The sequence below is a fragment of the Taudactylus pleione genome, unplaced genomic scaffold (assembly GCF_031769625.1).
Source record: "Taudactylus pleione unplaced genomic scaffold, aTauple2 ptg000421l, whole genome shotgun sequence".
In the NCBI taxonomy this organism is placed as follows: Eukaryota; Metazoa; Chordata; class Amphibia; order Anura; family Myobatrachidae; genus Taudactylus; species Taudactylus pleione.
In genome coordinates this window covers 648,810-665,919 of record NW_028284823.1, presented here as the reverse complement: position 1 = coordinate 665,919, position 17,110 = coordinate 648,810, and the positions used below count along the sequence as shown (strand labels likewise).

At 44.1% G+C, this 17,110-nt stretch overlaps 1 protein-coding gene across 6 annotated transcripts in view; it reads right to left on the bottom strand.

The window, feature by feature from the left end:
• CEP350 (centrosomal protein 350) overlaps window positions 1-17,110 on the bottom strand; it is an 84,552-nt gene that overhangs the window by 3,037 nt on the left and 64,405 nt on the right. For 5 of the 6 annotated variants that reach the window (XM_088447150.1, XM_088447145.1, XM_088447147.1 and 2 more), the window contains 14 exons: window positions 15,728-15,815; window positions 15,497-15,643; window positions 14,676-14,833; window positions 13,348-13,470; window positions 12,914-13,107; window positions 12,587-12,771; window positions 11,923-12,070; window positions 10,792-10,952; window positions 10,146-10,282; window positions 9,966-10,033; window positions 8,603-9,861; window positions 6,224-6,631; window positions 5,889-6,035; window positions 5,686-5,808 (listed from right to left, as the gene is read on the bottom strand). In XM_088447150.1, coding sequence (XP_088303276.1) covers window positions 5,686-5,808; window positions 5,889-6,035; window positions 6,224-6,631; window positions 8,603-9,861; window positions 9,966-10,033; window positions 10,146-10,282; window positions 10,792-10,952; window positions 11,923-12,070; window positions 12,587-12,771; window positions 12,914-13,107; window positions 13,348-13,470; window positions 14,676-14,833; window positions 15,497-15,643; window positions 15,728-15,815 — 3,346 coding nt within the window. The remainder of the gene's footprint in view (window positions 1-5,685; window positions 5,809-5,888; window positions 6,036-6,223; window positions 6,632-8,602; window positions 9,862-9,965; window positions 10,034-10,145; window positions 10,283-10,791; window positions 10,953-11,922; window positions 12,071-12,586; window positions 12,772-12,913; window positions 13,108-13,347; window positions 13,471-14,675; window positions 14,834-15,496; window positions 15,644-15,727; window positions 15,816-17,110) is intronic. The other variant, XM_088447148.1, reaches the window with a different exon arrangement.

Genomic DNA, 17,110 nt, shown 5'->3' with positions numbered 1-17,110 from the left:
TAAATTCATTCTGCGTTCCCTGTCGGAACGCATGCGCACACTGATGAAATTGCCCGATTGCGTCCACCTCTGAATCAGGCCCAAAATGTGCTACATTTTTCTTTTTTGTTCTGGGAAAAAAATTCTCAAAAAGTGACATGCACAATGTGCACAGAGTATAAGACATAGGAAAAATATGTATGTACACAGCAGATCAGGAATGTACCTAAGACACTCAGCACTTCGTATCAAGTGCATAAAATAATAACACTCCACTGTTGTATGGCGGGTGCAAATGGTTACAGATGGAAGCTTATAGGGGATGTAGTTATGAGACCGGCGGCCGCGATGCCACCGGTCTCAATATCGACAGGGGAATCCCGATAGGGGATTTAAGACAGGCACCGAAATACCGACACTCATCTTAATCCCGACGCCGGAACGCCAAAGGACACCAGCCGGAACGAGGTAAGTCAGGGGTGCCTTTAGCGTTCTCTTTGCGGGGGCTAGGTTTAGGAAGTGTAGAGAGGGGGGGACGGGAGTTAAGCACCCCTAGGGGGGGGTTAGGTTTAGGCACCAAAGGGGGGGGGGGGGTTGTTTAGGGTGTGGAGGGTATACTTTCCCGACGGGATACCAACCATCGGGATGCCGCTGTCGGTATTCTGACAGGAGGCATTTTGACAGCCGGCATTACATACCAATTCCGCTTATAGTGATCTGGTGCTTCTGTAGCCTGAAGACTACACAACGTTTGTTCACAATGTAGTGGCAATGCAAGGAATTCATACTCAAATATAATAATGCAATCCCTTTATAATGCCTCATAGGTTTTGAAATAGCTATATACTTGCATGACTAATGTGTGAACGAGCAAATCAATGTAGTCTCTCCTAATAATTCCCCACCACACCTTTTTATGGAGGATAAAAATTAATTACATATTATAAAATTAAATTTCATAAGAGGGAAAAGAAAAAATAAAATCTCTTAAAAGTGCAATAATGGGATTTTTGTATTTATGTTGAACCCTTTTCATTGGGCGGTTTAAGTGTTGCGCCCCTGTACGCACCCGACAGGAGCTACTCAATTGTTCTCCTGTCTGGCGCGATCAGCTGCCGGACGCACCATTTCAGCTCCCAGCATCAGGGGGGTGCAAACTGAAATGGCGAAAAATAACTTTTTTGGGCGTCCATACATCACTTTTCACGATTAAGCCCAGCACTGTTTTACGTGGCTAAACCTGACCACTTTGGGCGCTATAAACGCGAAAGACAGCAACAATTTAATAGCACCCCGCGATCTCCTGTCACTTTAGACGGGAGATCGGGCGCGCTATAACAATTGACAATTGCCACCTGCGGCGGCTCCTCCTCACCTTGGTGGTAGGACTTTTATCTTTCTCCTTGAACATATGTCGGATATATACTGCTTCATTGCGGTATTTTCTATTTATGTTTCCACTGGACCATATGACTGGGAAACCGGTCTATTAGCTACACACTAACGTGTGTTATATTATCTCTTGACGTTTTTTTATTATCATTTTATCCCTTGCTTTTTCCTATTTATCCCCTGCTAATTTTATTTAATTCATATCAAAAGAAACTCATACTTGTGAGATCACACATGAAGTTATTTCATGTGATGATAAATTTCTGTTGCTGCACTCACTCTGCAGTACCACAAATAGGCATATCTTGCCTTTGCACTAACTTTTTCATAAATTATTATTCTCCACTCATGAAGTTTCCACTTATGTGACTGACCATCCAACAACATTCATATTCCCATGCTGCTGTAATCATTCGCCAGTATAGACAAGCATTTTTATTGCATTATCCTCGTTTATTATCCTGATTTTTAAACAATTTTTCATTGTTTTAGATCTACTTGTGAATAATTTGTAATTAAACTGTATATATTCATGATCCAGTGTACAGTATTTGGTTTACTGGGCAGCACCAATTTTTGTAACATATCTGTCTCTAACAATTGAATAGCACCAACAGAGTCCTAATGGGAGACACTGGGGTATATAGCGTGTGCATCAGCACTTTTGAAATGAACCTGCAAGTAAAGCCAAAACAAGAACAAAATGAACATAAGACGGAGGGCACGCAGTGTCCCCCAGATGGATTATGTGGAAGGGATTTTACGGTGAGAACAAAACTAATATTCTCATCTATCCAATCTGGGGACACTGCACAGCTGACTGTGCGACTTCACAAAGCAAGCCTAACAGGGAGTGCTCTCCTCTGGCAGAGCCACATGCAAAACCTTATGCCCAAAACTGGCGTCACAGGATCCAAAGTATGGAACCGGTAAAATTTTGTAAAGGTATGGACAGAGGGTTAGGCTGCTGCCCTGCATCGCTGTTCCACCGAGGCACCATGGCAAACCGCTCTGGAACGCCCCTACCACACGAGTAGAATGCCTGCCGCGAAGCATGAACGACATCAAAAAGGCATGAAGTAGTCGAGCCAGAGGAGGACAAGGACAGCTCGGATTTCCCCCATCAATCTGAAATCATCTGAAAGACATCCTGATGCCCTCATACATCTAGCCTCAAGCGCAACTTGACTGGAGTAAGTGAGCTGCCAGGTCCAGTGCTACCACCTGCAGATACTGAAGCAGCAAGGGTTCTAAGGTGCCTTTATTAGCAGGTCGTCCAAATAAGGAATGATGGTAATGCCCATGCGCCTTAGCAAGGAAATCATGTGGGCTATTATTTTTGCGAAAATCCTGGAGGCTGTGGACAAACTGGATGATAGGGCTTGAAACTGATGTGTAATATGCCCACCATAAAACGGAGCAGTTGATGACGGCCCTCCCAAATGAGTATATGAAGATAGGCTTCTTTTAGGTCTAGGGATACCAGGTATTCTCCTCCATCCATTGCAATGCTAACTGAGCGCAGGGAGATTCAGCCTAAGTTCTAAGTTTAAGATCAATTAAAAGGAACTATCCGGCTTGCTTACCAGGAAAAGTAAAACCTAACCCCTGCTGGTGTACGCTACCTGGAGCAATAATTCCGGAATCTAAAAGAGAAGGAAATGTTCCCAGAAAAGCCACCCCATCTGATTGGTGAAAAATCTCCTGAGTCCTGCCAAATTCAGGATTTAACCTTTGAACAAAATGCCTTTGACTCAAAAGGTCTGGTACAGATTGAAACCAGACATCCCAAAAACCTGAGAAAGCGGGCCCCCATCACATGAAGTGGAATTGGGCACACTTAGAGTCAGGCGGGCTGTTTGTCCACCAGCTTAGAGCCTTCTTAGCGGGAACCTGGTCTAGTCACAGGCCCAAAATGATCCCTAAGCAGGGATAAGCGGTGTGACCTTTGAAGGATGGGAACCTACACCGACCGGCCATCCAAAAGGATCAAAATTTAGGGGTTTTAGGCTTGGGAGCCAAAACTGGAAAATAAGGGCTCTTGCCTCTGGAAGTGTAGGATATAATCTTGATGAGCTCCAGACTAAAGAGAGATTCCTCTACAATGGAACGGCTTTCAACATACGCTTCGACTCTGAGTCATGAGCACCATGATCTGAGCCAGAGAGACCTTCTGACTGAAACTGCCAAAACGGAGATTCGTAACTGTAGAGAAGCCACATTCAGCGAAGCATTCCCAATATAGACCGAAGCATCACAGATCTGGGCAACCAAGATAAAGAGATCCATGACACCTCCTTCAGCTTGCAGACTGGAGGGACAATTGCACTGTCCAATATTCTAGGGACTTGTTGACCCAGGCAAAAGATAAAATTGGTCGAAGAGAGGCACCAGCAAAGCAAAATAATGATTTAAGCAAGAACTCCTATCCGTCTGGTCCCATAAGGTTGCTGCCTGCACCGTAGGGATGACAATGGCCTTAGCTAGCCTGGCAATGGGAGCAACCACATGGGGTGGAGCCTCCCAAATCGCGGTGTAGTCAACAACAAAGATATAAAAGAATTTAAAACACCTGGAAACCTGATATTGTTTTTATCAGGTTTAAGCCAAGTTTCTCTCAGAACATCTGAAAAATTTGAAAAATCCAGAAAAAAGTCAACACCTGCTTCTTTTTACATTTAAAAAGGGAAGCAAAACCAGCCTCACAAGGCTTCGTCACATGAATATTCAGGATCTGGTGGACTGTGCAAATTAAATCCTGAACACCAAAGCTGGCAGGCAAGTCCTTTTCCAAATCTGTCTGATCTTTCCAGTCAGGGTCCACTATTTCTCCTTCTTGAGAAGCATCAGTGGAATTGGACTCTTTGGGTAAACAAGCCTGAGATGGCCTCGACCGCTTCTTGGCAGCCGAAGATCCAGCCAAGGCAAGTATCTTATCCATGGAAGCAGATAAATTGGAAGAGAACCTTTCAATGTTACGGGCCTGTGAAGATTTTCCTGAAGGATCAGAGGGAATGTGAGGATCAGACTGGACACCTGGGAGAGAAGAGTCACTCACCTCTAACTGGCGATCTACTTGCCGCGCAAGGCCCGCAATGCCTTGTGCTATGGACTCTGCCCATTCCAGAACTACTGACTCGTTCGTCGTGCCCCTGGATGGCTGATCCAGGGCCTCAGTATCACAAGTTGCACATTGGGCCTCTGGCTCTGTGCGACCTCTAGATAATTTTGTTCTGCATTTGGAACATGCATAAAATGCAGAGGAAGAACCCTGGTTTGCTTTGGCAGGCTTCTATCACTTTCCCACCATGTTGTGGGTGAATGACACAAAACACAAAAGATGATATCAATTGCACAGTGGAAACAAAACAACCGACCTAAGGTCCCTAGGAAATAGTGCAGAAAGGAAAAATGCACAGGTTATAGCTAACAGACAAATACTATATGACAGTACAACGGCAACTTAATAATCCTGTTTAAAAAAATCCCAAAGCATGGTGTTAACCTTTTAGTGCCAACTCCTGTGCCAGCCCCTCTTACCCACAGTCAGCAATGCAGTCTCCGCCAGATTGGATTAACGAGGAAAGTTCTCAGCATGTAGAACGAAACGGGTTGACCAGAGTGCACCCCCTGCCTTGTCTTCACACACCGCTGAATGTTTCGCAAAGGATCTTACTACTCAGGAACGAATCACTCAGTGCATCCTGTCTTCCAGCTGCGGCAGCCACATACGGCCAAGTCCCTGGACCAGTTACCTATTCCAGCCAATGGACTTTTATTTGATTAACTTACCTCCTAAACACATCAGGCCACAAGTTATCATTACAGGCCACATTGTTGGGACTTTTACATATGGCTGTCTACTACCCTCACATGGTACCTAGACAATATCTATTGAGCATTTTATTCCTGAGTAATTCCTACATTGCGGTTCAGCAGCAGCCCTATTGTACAGATATGTATTATACCATCTCATATACATTTAAGAAATATGGTGTTGCTATAGGAAGACAATTTTTTTATGTTTACAATAAATAAATATAATTTATTGTATATCAGTCTGTAATTTGTGTAATACATGTTTTATTATAATGAGAAGTCTCCTTCACTGTTTATGGCGCAAGGTAACAATATATTTAATATTGATTACACCAGTGAAGGGATTCCTTTTTGCACAACATCATGGCAAGTCAGAACATCGTGCCCAATTTTCTGCACTAAATGGAATTTTAAAATAAAAGTTTTTGGAATAGAGTTATACTTTAAATTGCCATAATGACATTAAAAATGACAGCTTGAATATTTTTATCTTACCAATATATGATCCACTCTGTCTCTCTTCTTCCTACCAAACTTCATCATCCTCTGCCAATCTGTTTTGTGATTATGTTCCTTCCTTAGGCTCAGGAGATTTAGAACTTCACTGGTCAGAAAAGTCTAGGACAGAGCAGTGTGGGTGTCACAAACAAAGATAAGTAAATGGAATTCCCCATCTACCACTATATCCAGTACAGTACCTTCACTTCCTGCACGTCATTGTGGTCTCTTACTCGGCGAGAATAAGATGGAGACACTCGAAGAGGTTTCTTCCATGGTGGCTGAGACCCTCGGGGGTCCACAGAACAGATCTCGTCAAATATGTGTAACGTCAGGTCAAACAACATCTACATAGGACAGAAGGAATAACATAAAAAAATCAAATAGTCACATATGTAGATAATATAGTACACAAACTCAGATGGTTATTTTTGATAGTTGGACATCACTATAGAAAACAAGACAAGTGCTCAAATTTTTGGAAGAATCTTGCAATTAGAGTTTATTTTTTTTAAGCTTGCCGAGAAGGACTTACTTCTTTATAGGCACTGGAAGCCGGGCTCTGCTCATCACTCTCCGTACATGTGAAAGCGGTTCGGATTTCCTGAATGTCACCGTCCAGCTGCTTCCATCCCCACAGCTTATCCACTGCCACTTGCACCAACTGTTCCACCTCTGGCACAGTGTGAGGCACAGCCATTATGAGCTCTGGTGGGGTTACGGGTTGCATGGGTTTTGGTGGTGGCTCGGGAAGGGGTGCTACTGTGCTTGAGTCTGTTAGAGGACCAGTAGAAAGAGCACGTTCCAGTTGCTTGTTTTTACGACTACTCAATCCAAAATCCTCATCAAACCAATCTTGTTCATCCCCAAGGACAGAGAGGAGGCTCCGGCTTGGCTCAAACTCTGTAACATCCTTTTCACCAAATGCTCCAAGCACAGGTTCCTGGTTAAAGGCATATTATGTGCGTTACAGTTTTGTGTTTGTGGAGCATTTCTCTAACAGGTGGATTTTCTAATGAAACACTAACTTACAAGTACATCAGAAGGACTCTTCCCTTGCCACAATGTCTACTACAAATGTTGCCTATACACAGAATGGGGTCAACTATTGCTAAGGCTAAAGCATTCACGTGCGGGCAAACCATCAGTCACTAGGTACTGCAGCTCACTAGTTATTAGTGAGTTGATCATCTGAATTACTGGATTCTGATACTGGGCCTGATTCAGAGTTGTACACTATTGGTGCCGCAGGTGCGATTTCCGCAGCAGTGGATGTGTGAAAATATGCTAATACAACAGCCACAGAAACTTGTATCGAGACGCCCACCGAAACCTTCATAGCTGTACACAACTGCGTACACATATACAGTATTGGGCGCAAAATCAGGTAAACCGATAGATGCTGGAGCCACGCTTAATGCATACGGGATTGAAGACACAGGATGTGACACACACTGAAACAGTCGAGATACGCCTGCGTTTTTAGCAGACGCCCCCTGTTGCCACCCCCAAAAGCTCCCTGCTTATCAATCACACTGCGAGTAAAGCCTCGCAACGTGCAACTATGGTAACATACCTTGATACATGGGCAGTGTGACTGCAAATAAATAAATCCATAAAAATCACTCCATTTTAGAAAACACCGGAATAACGTACAACTCAGAATTAGGCCCACTGACAGTGACAGCTGATTGTATGTGGCTGCAGTATAACACTGTAAGTGGCTGGAACCAGCTTGACCACCATTCTGAAGGAGACACGATTGCATTGTAAAGGTGGCTGGAGAACTTACAAGACAACTCCCACACTTTCACCTGGTCTGTTATTGTCTGGATGTTCTGTGCGAGTCAAGTCTGCTATGGAACAGTTTTAAGCAACTTGACTACATTTGACCTGCAAGCTAGCATCCATCTAAGGATCCAGTTCCATACAGTAAAAAAAAAACAACTGTTTATATTGAGTGCGACATTGCTTGATCCATCACTAAATAGTAAATATGATCCTAGAAACAATTAATAATAAACTATGTATAATTAAAATTGAAGGTGCTACGTTAATAAATCTAAAGTCTTTTTTTTTTTTTTTTTTTAATTACCGTATATACTAGAGTATAAATTGACCCGAATATAAGCCGAGGTACCTACTTTTACCACAAAAAACTGGGAAAACTTATTGACTCGAGTATAAGCCTAGGGTAGGAAATGGCAGCAGCTGGTAGTGCCCCCAGTAGTAATTCCCCCTGGTAGTGCCCCCAGTAGTAATCCCTCCTGGTAGTGCCCCCAGTGGTAATCCCCCCCTTTCAGTGCCTCCAGTAGTAATCCCCCCCGGTAGTGCCCCCTGTAGTAATCCCCCCCGGTAGTGCCCCCTGTAGTAATCCCCCCCTGGTAGTGCCCCCTGTAGTAATCCCCCCCTGGTAGTGCCCCCAGTGGTAATCCCCCCTTTTAGTGCCCCATGTAGTAAACGCCCCCTGTAGTCCCCCCCCCCAGTACAGAGAGACGTAATAAGAATATATATAAAAAAAAAAAAAATCACTTACTTGAAACTCCCGCTCCTGGTCCCGCCACTAACAGCTCCTCCGGCCGCTTTGACTCATGACGTCTCTCCCATTACCCACTGCGGGAGCCAGAAGATGGCTCCCACCGTTGGAGCAGCAGCAGCAGATGAGAGTCTGACAGACTCTCAGCGGCTGCTGATTACAGCAAACACACAGCTGCCGGCTCCGGCGGCTGTGTGTTTGTGCTGTGTAGCGCTACACACTTCACTCGAGTATAAGCTGAGGGGGTACTTTTTCAGCACAAAAAAAGTGCTGAAAAACTCGGCTTATACTCGAGTATATACAGTAACAGCTAAGAACTTTTATATACACATTGCCTGGAAATACATAAGGTCACACAAGCCAGTTTATCCTACTCACCAGCCATTGATGTCGGTCTTCTTTTGGGACGTCATCTCTTACTTTGGGCAGATCACCGACAGGGTAAATGCTGTTTAGATCTTGGTTGCTCTGCTCAATTTTCTGTGTCCGCTGTTTGCGTATGCTTTGGAGGTAGAGAATTGTATCCTTCAGGCAGGATTGTAGAAGACTCTCTGAAAGTGTGCTCACATCTGGTGCTCTCTTCTGTAAGCTTTCCTCCTGATGTTTTTCCGTAAGCTCCAGCAGAGGGGTTTGTGGCTTTTCAGTTTCCTTGTCCGGAATGGCGGCATCTGTGGGGAGATCTACCTGCAACTCTTCCTCTAGGGATGTACTGTGTGACTCTGAAACACTAGAGTCTGTGCTTTGCAAAGGGGTCTTTGGTTCAAAGTCTTCAACTAAAGGCGTGTGGTCCTTCTGTTCAAGAGATGTACCTATATTGAAGATGTATTCACCTGCAGATGGAGACCTTTGCTCCTCCTCTGATAGGCGTGTGATCTTGTGTGGGGGTGCAAATATTCCATGTAGAGGTGAGCATACAAAATACCGACTGCCTCCAAGTGAGCCGTCATTATTGCCTTCCGACTTGTCAAGCTCCACCCCGGCCCATTCACCCTCTGCAAAGAGAGTCTCCCCTTTAAATCGCAGTGTGCCAGGCTGCACTCCACTCACCAGGACTCTGTCTCCAAGCTTCAAACCTGCAAAAGGATCACTTATTTCACTGGAAGGCTGTGGTTCTTGAGAGGGCGGCTTGATCTCTGTGATCCCCTGAAAGTCAGGACTCACAGATCTAAATCCGCCAATTTTTTCATCTTGCTCATCAAAACTTTCACAGGGAATTTCCCTCACTGGTGTAGCGGTGTATGAAACGTCCAATTCTTCACGAGGAGTCTCAGAAACTGAATGCTTAAAGGCAGCAGATGTCTCGAAATCATCAGAGTAGGAGTGATCTCTGTGTGGGGAGACATTTTCCTCTGGGGTTACACTCCTTAAATGAAGTTGCAGGGCAGGCACAGGTGAGATGGATCTATGGCTTTGTTTATCCAACACGTCCTCCGGTATCTCCGAATGGATACTGGAAACTGGGCTGTCATATGTGGAACATGGCAAAGGCTCCTTGAATGGGGGTGACAGTGGAACAGCACTGGGGGCATCATCCGTGGCAGAGAAAGGAGCAGGTGTATGTGCAGACTCGTCATGGATACTCTCAGTTACTACCTCCCTTTTGCTGGTCAATGAATCTTCCTGACTAATGTTTTCTGCTGGAAAGTGAAAATACAAACATTGTATAAAGAAAGAAATGTATAGCAATAAAATGCCCTGCAATAAAGCCTGACTTCTATACACTACCATATATGCAACTTACCATCAGACTTAATGCTGATCTCCTTTAGATTCTCACTGTCAACTCTATAGGAAGGTGAGCTTTCAGTTCTGAGGGTACACAATAAAAGACATTTCAATAATTACAACCTAAAGCAATAAGAAGCCAAATGAATCTCTGATATTCTAAACCAAATATAAAAGAAATTGTATTAGTGGATACCTTTCTTGGGCATCAAGCCGAGCCAGGACTACCTCTCTGGTAGGCATTGCAGATTTATGCACACTTTTAATACTGGGTGTCGTGCCCTGTTCTCCGCTGAGTTCAGCTTGCGTCTTCTGAATGTACTCATCATATGACTGCAATAAAATCATTGAAAAGAATTCTAAACCATACTCCATTTCTCAGCTCACCACAAATACATAGTATCTTACGTTGTCGGGATGCTTTATTGTCCCCACTTTCATTAGTTCCTGCTAAGTTATCTTTTGAACATTGATTCAACTCACATATTGGCTGCCTCCACTGTGTGTGAGACACAATAGGCAATATAGCAGTGGTTCCCAAACTTGGTCCTCAAGGCATCCTAACAGTCAAGGCTTTAAGGATATCCATACTTAAGCACAGGTGACTAAATGAGTGCCTCAGACAGTTTGATTATACCATCTGTGCACAAGCATGGATAACCTTAAAACCAGGATTGTTAAGGAGCCTTAAGGACAGAGTTTAGTAAACCCTTGTAAAACAGTGATGAAAGATTTCATTTTGGCATGCGAAATGTATGTAAATGCCTATTTCCACTGCAATAAGCATGCCCGATATACAATTAAATGCAAATTAATGTATGAAGATCAGCATTTGTGGTTACCTGAAGTTGCTGCAGTAAGATGGCTTCCTGTGCTCGTAATCTCTCCTTTTGCCTTCTCTTTTGCTCTCTCTTTAAGTTGTCCACAACTGATTTGCGTTTCCTCAGCTCTTCCTTCAGTGCCCAGATACGGCCTTCAATATCACTTTGATCGGACGTAGCCTCTGGAAGAGAGAAGAGCAATTAGACATTGCATAACACGCACACAATAATATATACATAAATGCATAATTCAAATATAAATATATAATGATGCACTGGAGTGGCTTCTGTTTCTTGAAACCACTGGCCACCTACTACACTAAATTATTGATGACCTCTGTCCCTGAAAACTGAACTCATTGCTTGAAGTTGATGATCAACACCCAAACTCCTTCCAATTGAATCATTAGAAGAAAGTGAATGGGAGGAGGCTAGAGAAACAGGAAGACTAACTAGATCAGCCACAAAAATGTGAAAGCATCAATGAGATATACTCTTGGCATCTGGCACCATATAGAGAGGTAGTTTGTGATTGAGCCTCGATGCACCAGACATGTTTCTGAAGACCCACAAAAGCATCCATGAGATCCAGAGACCTCAGGATGAAGGCACAAATCCAAAAGAGAAATGTGATGCTGGGAGTGGGCAGGACAGAGAAGGGACCAGGAACCCCTCTCCAGAGGACAGATGAGGCTGTCCTTCAATTTACAGTAATGAGCAAAAAAATAACCTAAATAATAAATGCATAGAGCTCTTTGTCCACCTTTCGTGCAGAACACTGGATATAAAAACTGGAGAGAAAGCAGCAAAGGACTACAGGTGAGAGCCATTGGTCCCGGGGTAGACTATAACCCATCATTTGTGTCCCCTATGGCAAACACGGAAATAAATGGGACTTACAAATGCTGTATGTTTCAACATAAGCCACTGTAACTAAATATGACAAAATATGAACTGTAATCAAAGCGTTGCAACAATATGTTGTTTGGATGCTTCACAAAAACTCTGTATAGGGTACAAGGGTCACAATCAGCTGTTCGAGAACTGTAGCTCTCATACCTAGTAATCATGTTTGTAGTTAGGCTTAGATGTTCTATGAACTCTAAGTGTAAAAATGACATGGTATATAAATACTGATTCAAAGATATTTACCTGAATGTGCCATAGACAAGGATTCTTCAGACCACGTGTGAGAAAGTTGGTGGGGTCTTAGTGTAATGTGGACTCTCTGGCGCCCAGCCTTTACACTTTGCTTACTGGATTCTAATTCTGCTGAGGACTTGCTGCTTCTTGGAGGAGACTGTAAAATCAAGTCCATTGTCATTTTTTTACTACGCACAACTAAAATCCTACAATAACTATCTGCAGAGATTAAGGATTATGCAGTGGTCGGCGTAACACATGCCCATCATGTCAGCACAGCTTGGGAAGCAAGAGTGTCAAAAGCATAAAAGGTTCTATAAGAAAATATTTTAGACAGTACACATTAATAAGATGTACACTTGTCAGTAAAAGAAAGTAGGAAAGTACTAATGTAACATGATGCTTTAACGCTAAGACAGACTAATCATTGTGCCCTCTGACGAATGCATCCCAATGCTGTCCTAAACCACAGTTCGATAATATGTGCCTCTTTCTTTCTCTTTCGCGTATTTAATGAGGGCTTTAATATATTGCATTATATAGTAGGTGATTGTCTCCATATGCTAAGAGAAGTTTTACACTCTGCCCATACAAAAACACATTGACCTCTTTTACTAAGCTACCCTTATCTGGGTAGTACACATTAATGACTGATTGCGTTACACGTATTTACCATCTTGCTGGGGGCAGATATAACCAGCTCTTCAGAGATGCTACTATGTTCTCTGCTCTGCTCATGAATCTGTTCAGCGATACTTGATGGTTCAATGCTCTCGGAGTACTCAGACGGGCTTAAGGAGGTCCTCGTCCTTATTGTTGGACTTACTGGTGTTGGTGAACCATTCCTGCTCCTCTTTTCTGTGGATCAAAGAAAGCAAAAGTTCTAAATGGGCGAAGCAGTATAACCTCCCCAAATGACATTACAAATGTTGCAGGCACATTTCTATTCACATATACATACACTAGATATTTATTCTATATACTTCCCGTAAGGTCTCACCTTCCACTATAGTGTCTTCTCCCTCAGTACTATGGCTTGCTGGTTTTACCCCTTGGTTATCCCAAGCAGCTAGGGCCTGCTTCTCAATACATCTAATTTCCAGCTCTTCAGCATCCAGTCTCCTTTTCCACTCCAGCAGCTCCTGTGCATGTAACCTTCTCTGCACCAGCTGCTGCTCCCGTTTTGTCAAGAATCTGGAGAAAGGTTTGAATATTAAAACCAACATAGACTGTGGCTCAACGCACCCAGGATAGGGAGGGATAAGGGAAGTGCAAGCAGAGGAAGGAGGAGACACAACATCCACATGCTCTGCCTTCACTAGCCCCCCCCAACAGCACACTGTCATGCCCCCAGGATTAATCTTCATCACTGCACCTTCCTACCTCCCTCCCGCCCTCACACAGTGCAGGGAGCAGAGGGAGTCGTGCCGTTACCTGAGCAGCTGGCGGCAGATATAGAGCTGGAATTTGGGGTGAAGTTTGGGAAAGCACACACTGAGAGAGGCCCAGTGCTGGGGCGTAAAGACAGAGAAGAAGCAGTGAACAGGGCAGATGTCTCTACAAGAGAAGGAGCGAGAGTTTACCAAGGGGACGAAAGAGTGAGACAGAGTAACAGAGTGGAACAGCCGAGAGACTGCGAGGATCCTGGAGGATGCCAAGCAGAGTGCAATTGAGAGAGCCATGGAAGTAGCACGTATCAGTTTGTTTTGTGTGTGTGTGGGGGATTGCTACTTTCCTAGAAGAGAATGTGATCAAGCAAAGGTTTCAAATAAAAGTAGAAAAGAAATAAACACATGCAGGCACAGAAGAACACACAGAGACTTGGCAGGCGTGTGTCCATTTAATGCATTGGAACCAGAGCAAGGGGCAGCAATAGCAGACAACTGATATAAATTATACAAGACAAAGGAGATGGAGACTGATATCTGCAGCAAATATATAACTATTACTGTATATACGAGTTGTGAACCATATATAGTGCCAAAGAGAAGTGGCCATAACAGTATAGATGGGAAAAATTGCAGTGCAATATCGCACAAACCAAGTAATGTAGTAGAAAAAGTAATTTCCAGCAATACAATCAAGTTCTGATTTTGCTTTGCCATCATGTACTCTGGGCAGGGATTCAGATTTGCACGCAAGTCCGTTTATTGAGCGGTGTAGCAATCGTTAGCACGGCACATGCTCAGTGAACGAGTGCACACATCTCACAGATGTATGCATTTCTGTCACCTCTCCACTTGCGGCTGAATGGGCGAAACTGGGCGGCGTTCGCATGTAGGCTAAGTGAGGATGTGTAGCCATGCTATTGTGGACTATGGTGGGTATGCAGAGATCCGTCAGATGGGTCTCGTGCACCAGGAATATGGCTACTGCAAGTGAGTGCTGATAAGGAGGAGAGTAGTCACATGCACGCAATGCGGGTGTAATCGTGGCACGATTTGCGTGCAACTCTGAGTATGCCGATGGATTTATACATTTGCATATTATGAATGAACAGGGCTGGGATGATAAAGGTTGGTTCAATCTGCTGTGGGTGGGATTTGAGGCACAGCTCCGCCATAACGTGTGAAAGGTCTCGGCTAGATGCAAAACCATTTTAAAAATGTAACTTGTCTCCACTAGGCAGTTTAAAAGGAAATAAAATGCTTAAGGTGCATAGCATGGGACAGGGGCATGCTACATATACTGCTGTATAAGAGCAGCGTGGGTATCAGTAATGAAGCTACTGTGAAGTATGTAAAATAGGAACGCATAGTTACTTGGCATCCATGTGGCTGTGCATTTTGCGGAGCTTCTGCATGATGCTACTTGTCTCACTCCCAGAGACTGACACGGGAGATGGGCTGCGGCTCTCCGCTTCAGAGGGAGCATGGCTTGATGATGGGCTGGGCTGAATGGTCCCCTCACTGGGCTGGTCCTGTTCAGCAATAAGAGGTTTACGTTACATCACTAATCCTTTCACTGCGATTTTTTTATTTCTAAGTACATTTAAAATAATCATAAGAAAATAGCAACAAGATAAACTAAGCAATTTTATGTAAAAGTGAAGTGCTTATTATATTCAGATTTATAACTACATACACAAACAGGTAAAATAAACCACAACCACTTTACTCAGAAACCACTGCTATTGGAATGGTTTTTTAAAACACCTCCCAATCTAATCTGCAAATAGAGCGCTAAAAGGAGTACTAGGCAGCCTCCTGGTGAGGGGCCATTTGTCCCGAGAGCAGACACAATGGGATTCCGCAGTTTAAGCGGCAGCATTGCCAATGACTTTATGGGGGAACTGGAAAACAATCAGGATTATTTTATCGTGGACTCAAGTGCTACTCTTGTGAACACAGCATACAGGGTGACATATAGTCATAAACTTGGGTGTACTGAATACAGACCAAGAGACTGTAAAAAGGACTCTGTCACTCAACCTTCCTCTGTAAAAGATACCTGTGTATATGTGACAAAGACACCATACCTTGCAGCTAGCACAAAGCTGTGGACAGTCTGACCACTTCATTGCTTCACTTCAAAAGGAAAAACTATACCAAACTATGGTTTCAAAAACAAATGGAAAACTCACCAGCTGCCCACTCTCCGCAGACTTGAGCTTCTCCTGCAGGCGCAGGGTGCTGTTCTGGATTCGCTGAATCTCCTCCTGCTGCTTCAGGATAAGCTGCCTCTCTCTACGAGCTGCTTTATTTGCTTCTTGGAGGCGTTTGATTTCCGCCTGGAGACAAAAAGTATCTGCATCACCGAGGGCACAACTTTATGTAGCAATATGATCTATATGATGCTCTTTCTATGGACATACCTGTTCCTGCTGCAGTCTCAGCAAAAGGCCACGTTGCCGTTTTCGCAGTGGGGGCATTTTATCATCCTCTCCTTTATCACGCAGACGTCTGCAGAGCATACATACCATGTCACATACTCAGGGCAATAAAAGAGGTATACTCAGGTGTTACAAATATTGTTATATGCTATACGTTATTATTAAAACAATATTTCCCAAGTACATATGGGGAATGTCAACTGTGGCCACAGGCTCTGTCCGATCAGGTGGCAGGTATAATTTAGAAGAGCACATCAGAAATTCAGGCTATATAAAATCCTGCAGAGTATGGACTTGCTGTAGCATTATAGTAGTAATGGTAAATTAGCCATTGGAGAAATGCCCATGGGTCATTAGTAGTACAGTTTGTGCAGATAACAATATATTTATACTTATGTCAAATCCTTTTCACTGAATCCATAGGGGGACACAGGATGATGGGGTATAGAACCTCCTCCAGGGCTTTGGCACTTTAAATGATTCAATATGTTTTGTGCTCATCCCCATCCTGCATTTTGCTAAGCAAGCACCGCAAGGCAGGACCAGAGTGAAAACAGCCAAGGGAGAGTAATGACACCACTCTTGTAAACCATTTAATTTTGGAAATCTCTCAGCAAGAGAACTATTAAGGGGTGGATGCTGAGTGTCCCCCTGATAAAATGGAAGTATAAAAAATCCACTTTCTCTTTATCTGTTTGGGGGCTGGGTGGCACATTCATCATCGCGACGTAACGAAGATACCTCTTTGGAATGGTTATATCTTCTCAATGGATGATCCTGCTTGTTTCTTTCATTGCAACAGAGCTGAATGTAGTGGAATTGTGTGCCTGAAATCTTATAGGTTTTTAAGAACTAAAGCTTTTAGTATTAGTCCTAATTCCAGAACTTTGATCAAGAGCTTGGTTTCTGCCTGCGACCACAGGCCCTGGAAACCTGCAATGAAGGGCTACAGCCAGCCACCTTTGAATGCTGGCATCCGTTGCCACAATTTCCCAATTCCATAACACTTCCCTTGGTCACCAAAGTAGTGACTGCTGTTATCTTGGACCCAAACTCATGTGCTCTCTGGGCCTAATTCAGACCCGCTCGCGAGCGGGGCGATGTTGGCCCAGTGCGAATGCGCACGATGGAGGCGGCTTCGTCGTGGGCATGCGCGAGCCCCGGATAGCGACGGGCAGGGCGTCGCTCCGGGTCTCGCTACAAAGGGGGCGTGCTGTCAATGTTGAGTGACAGCACGCCCCCTTTGGTGGGCGTGGCTGCCCAGACAGAGGCGTTCCCATGGGAACGCCTACTGTCTCGGGAGGGCCCCACTGCCATCAAAAGTGATGTCAGTGGGAGTGCTCTCGGCTCTGTTAGAGACGAAAG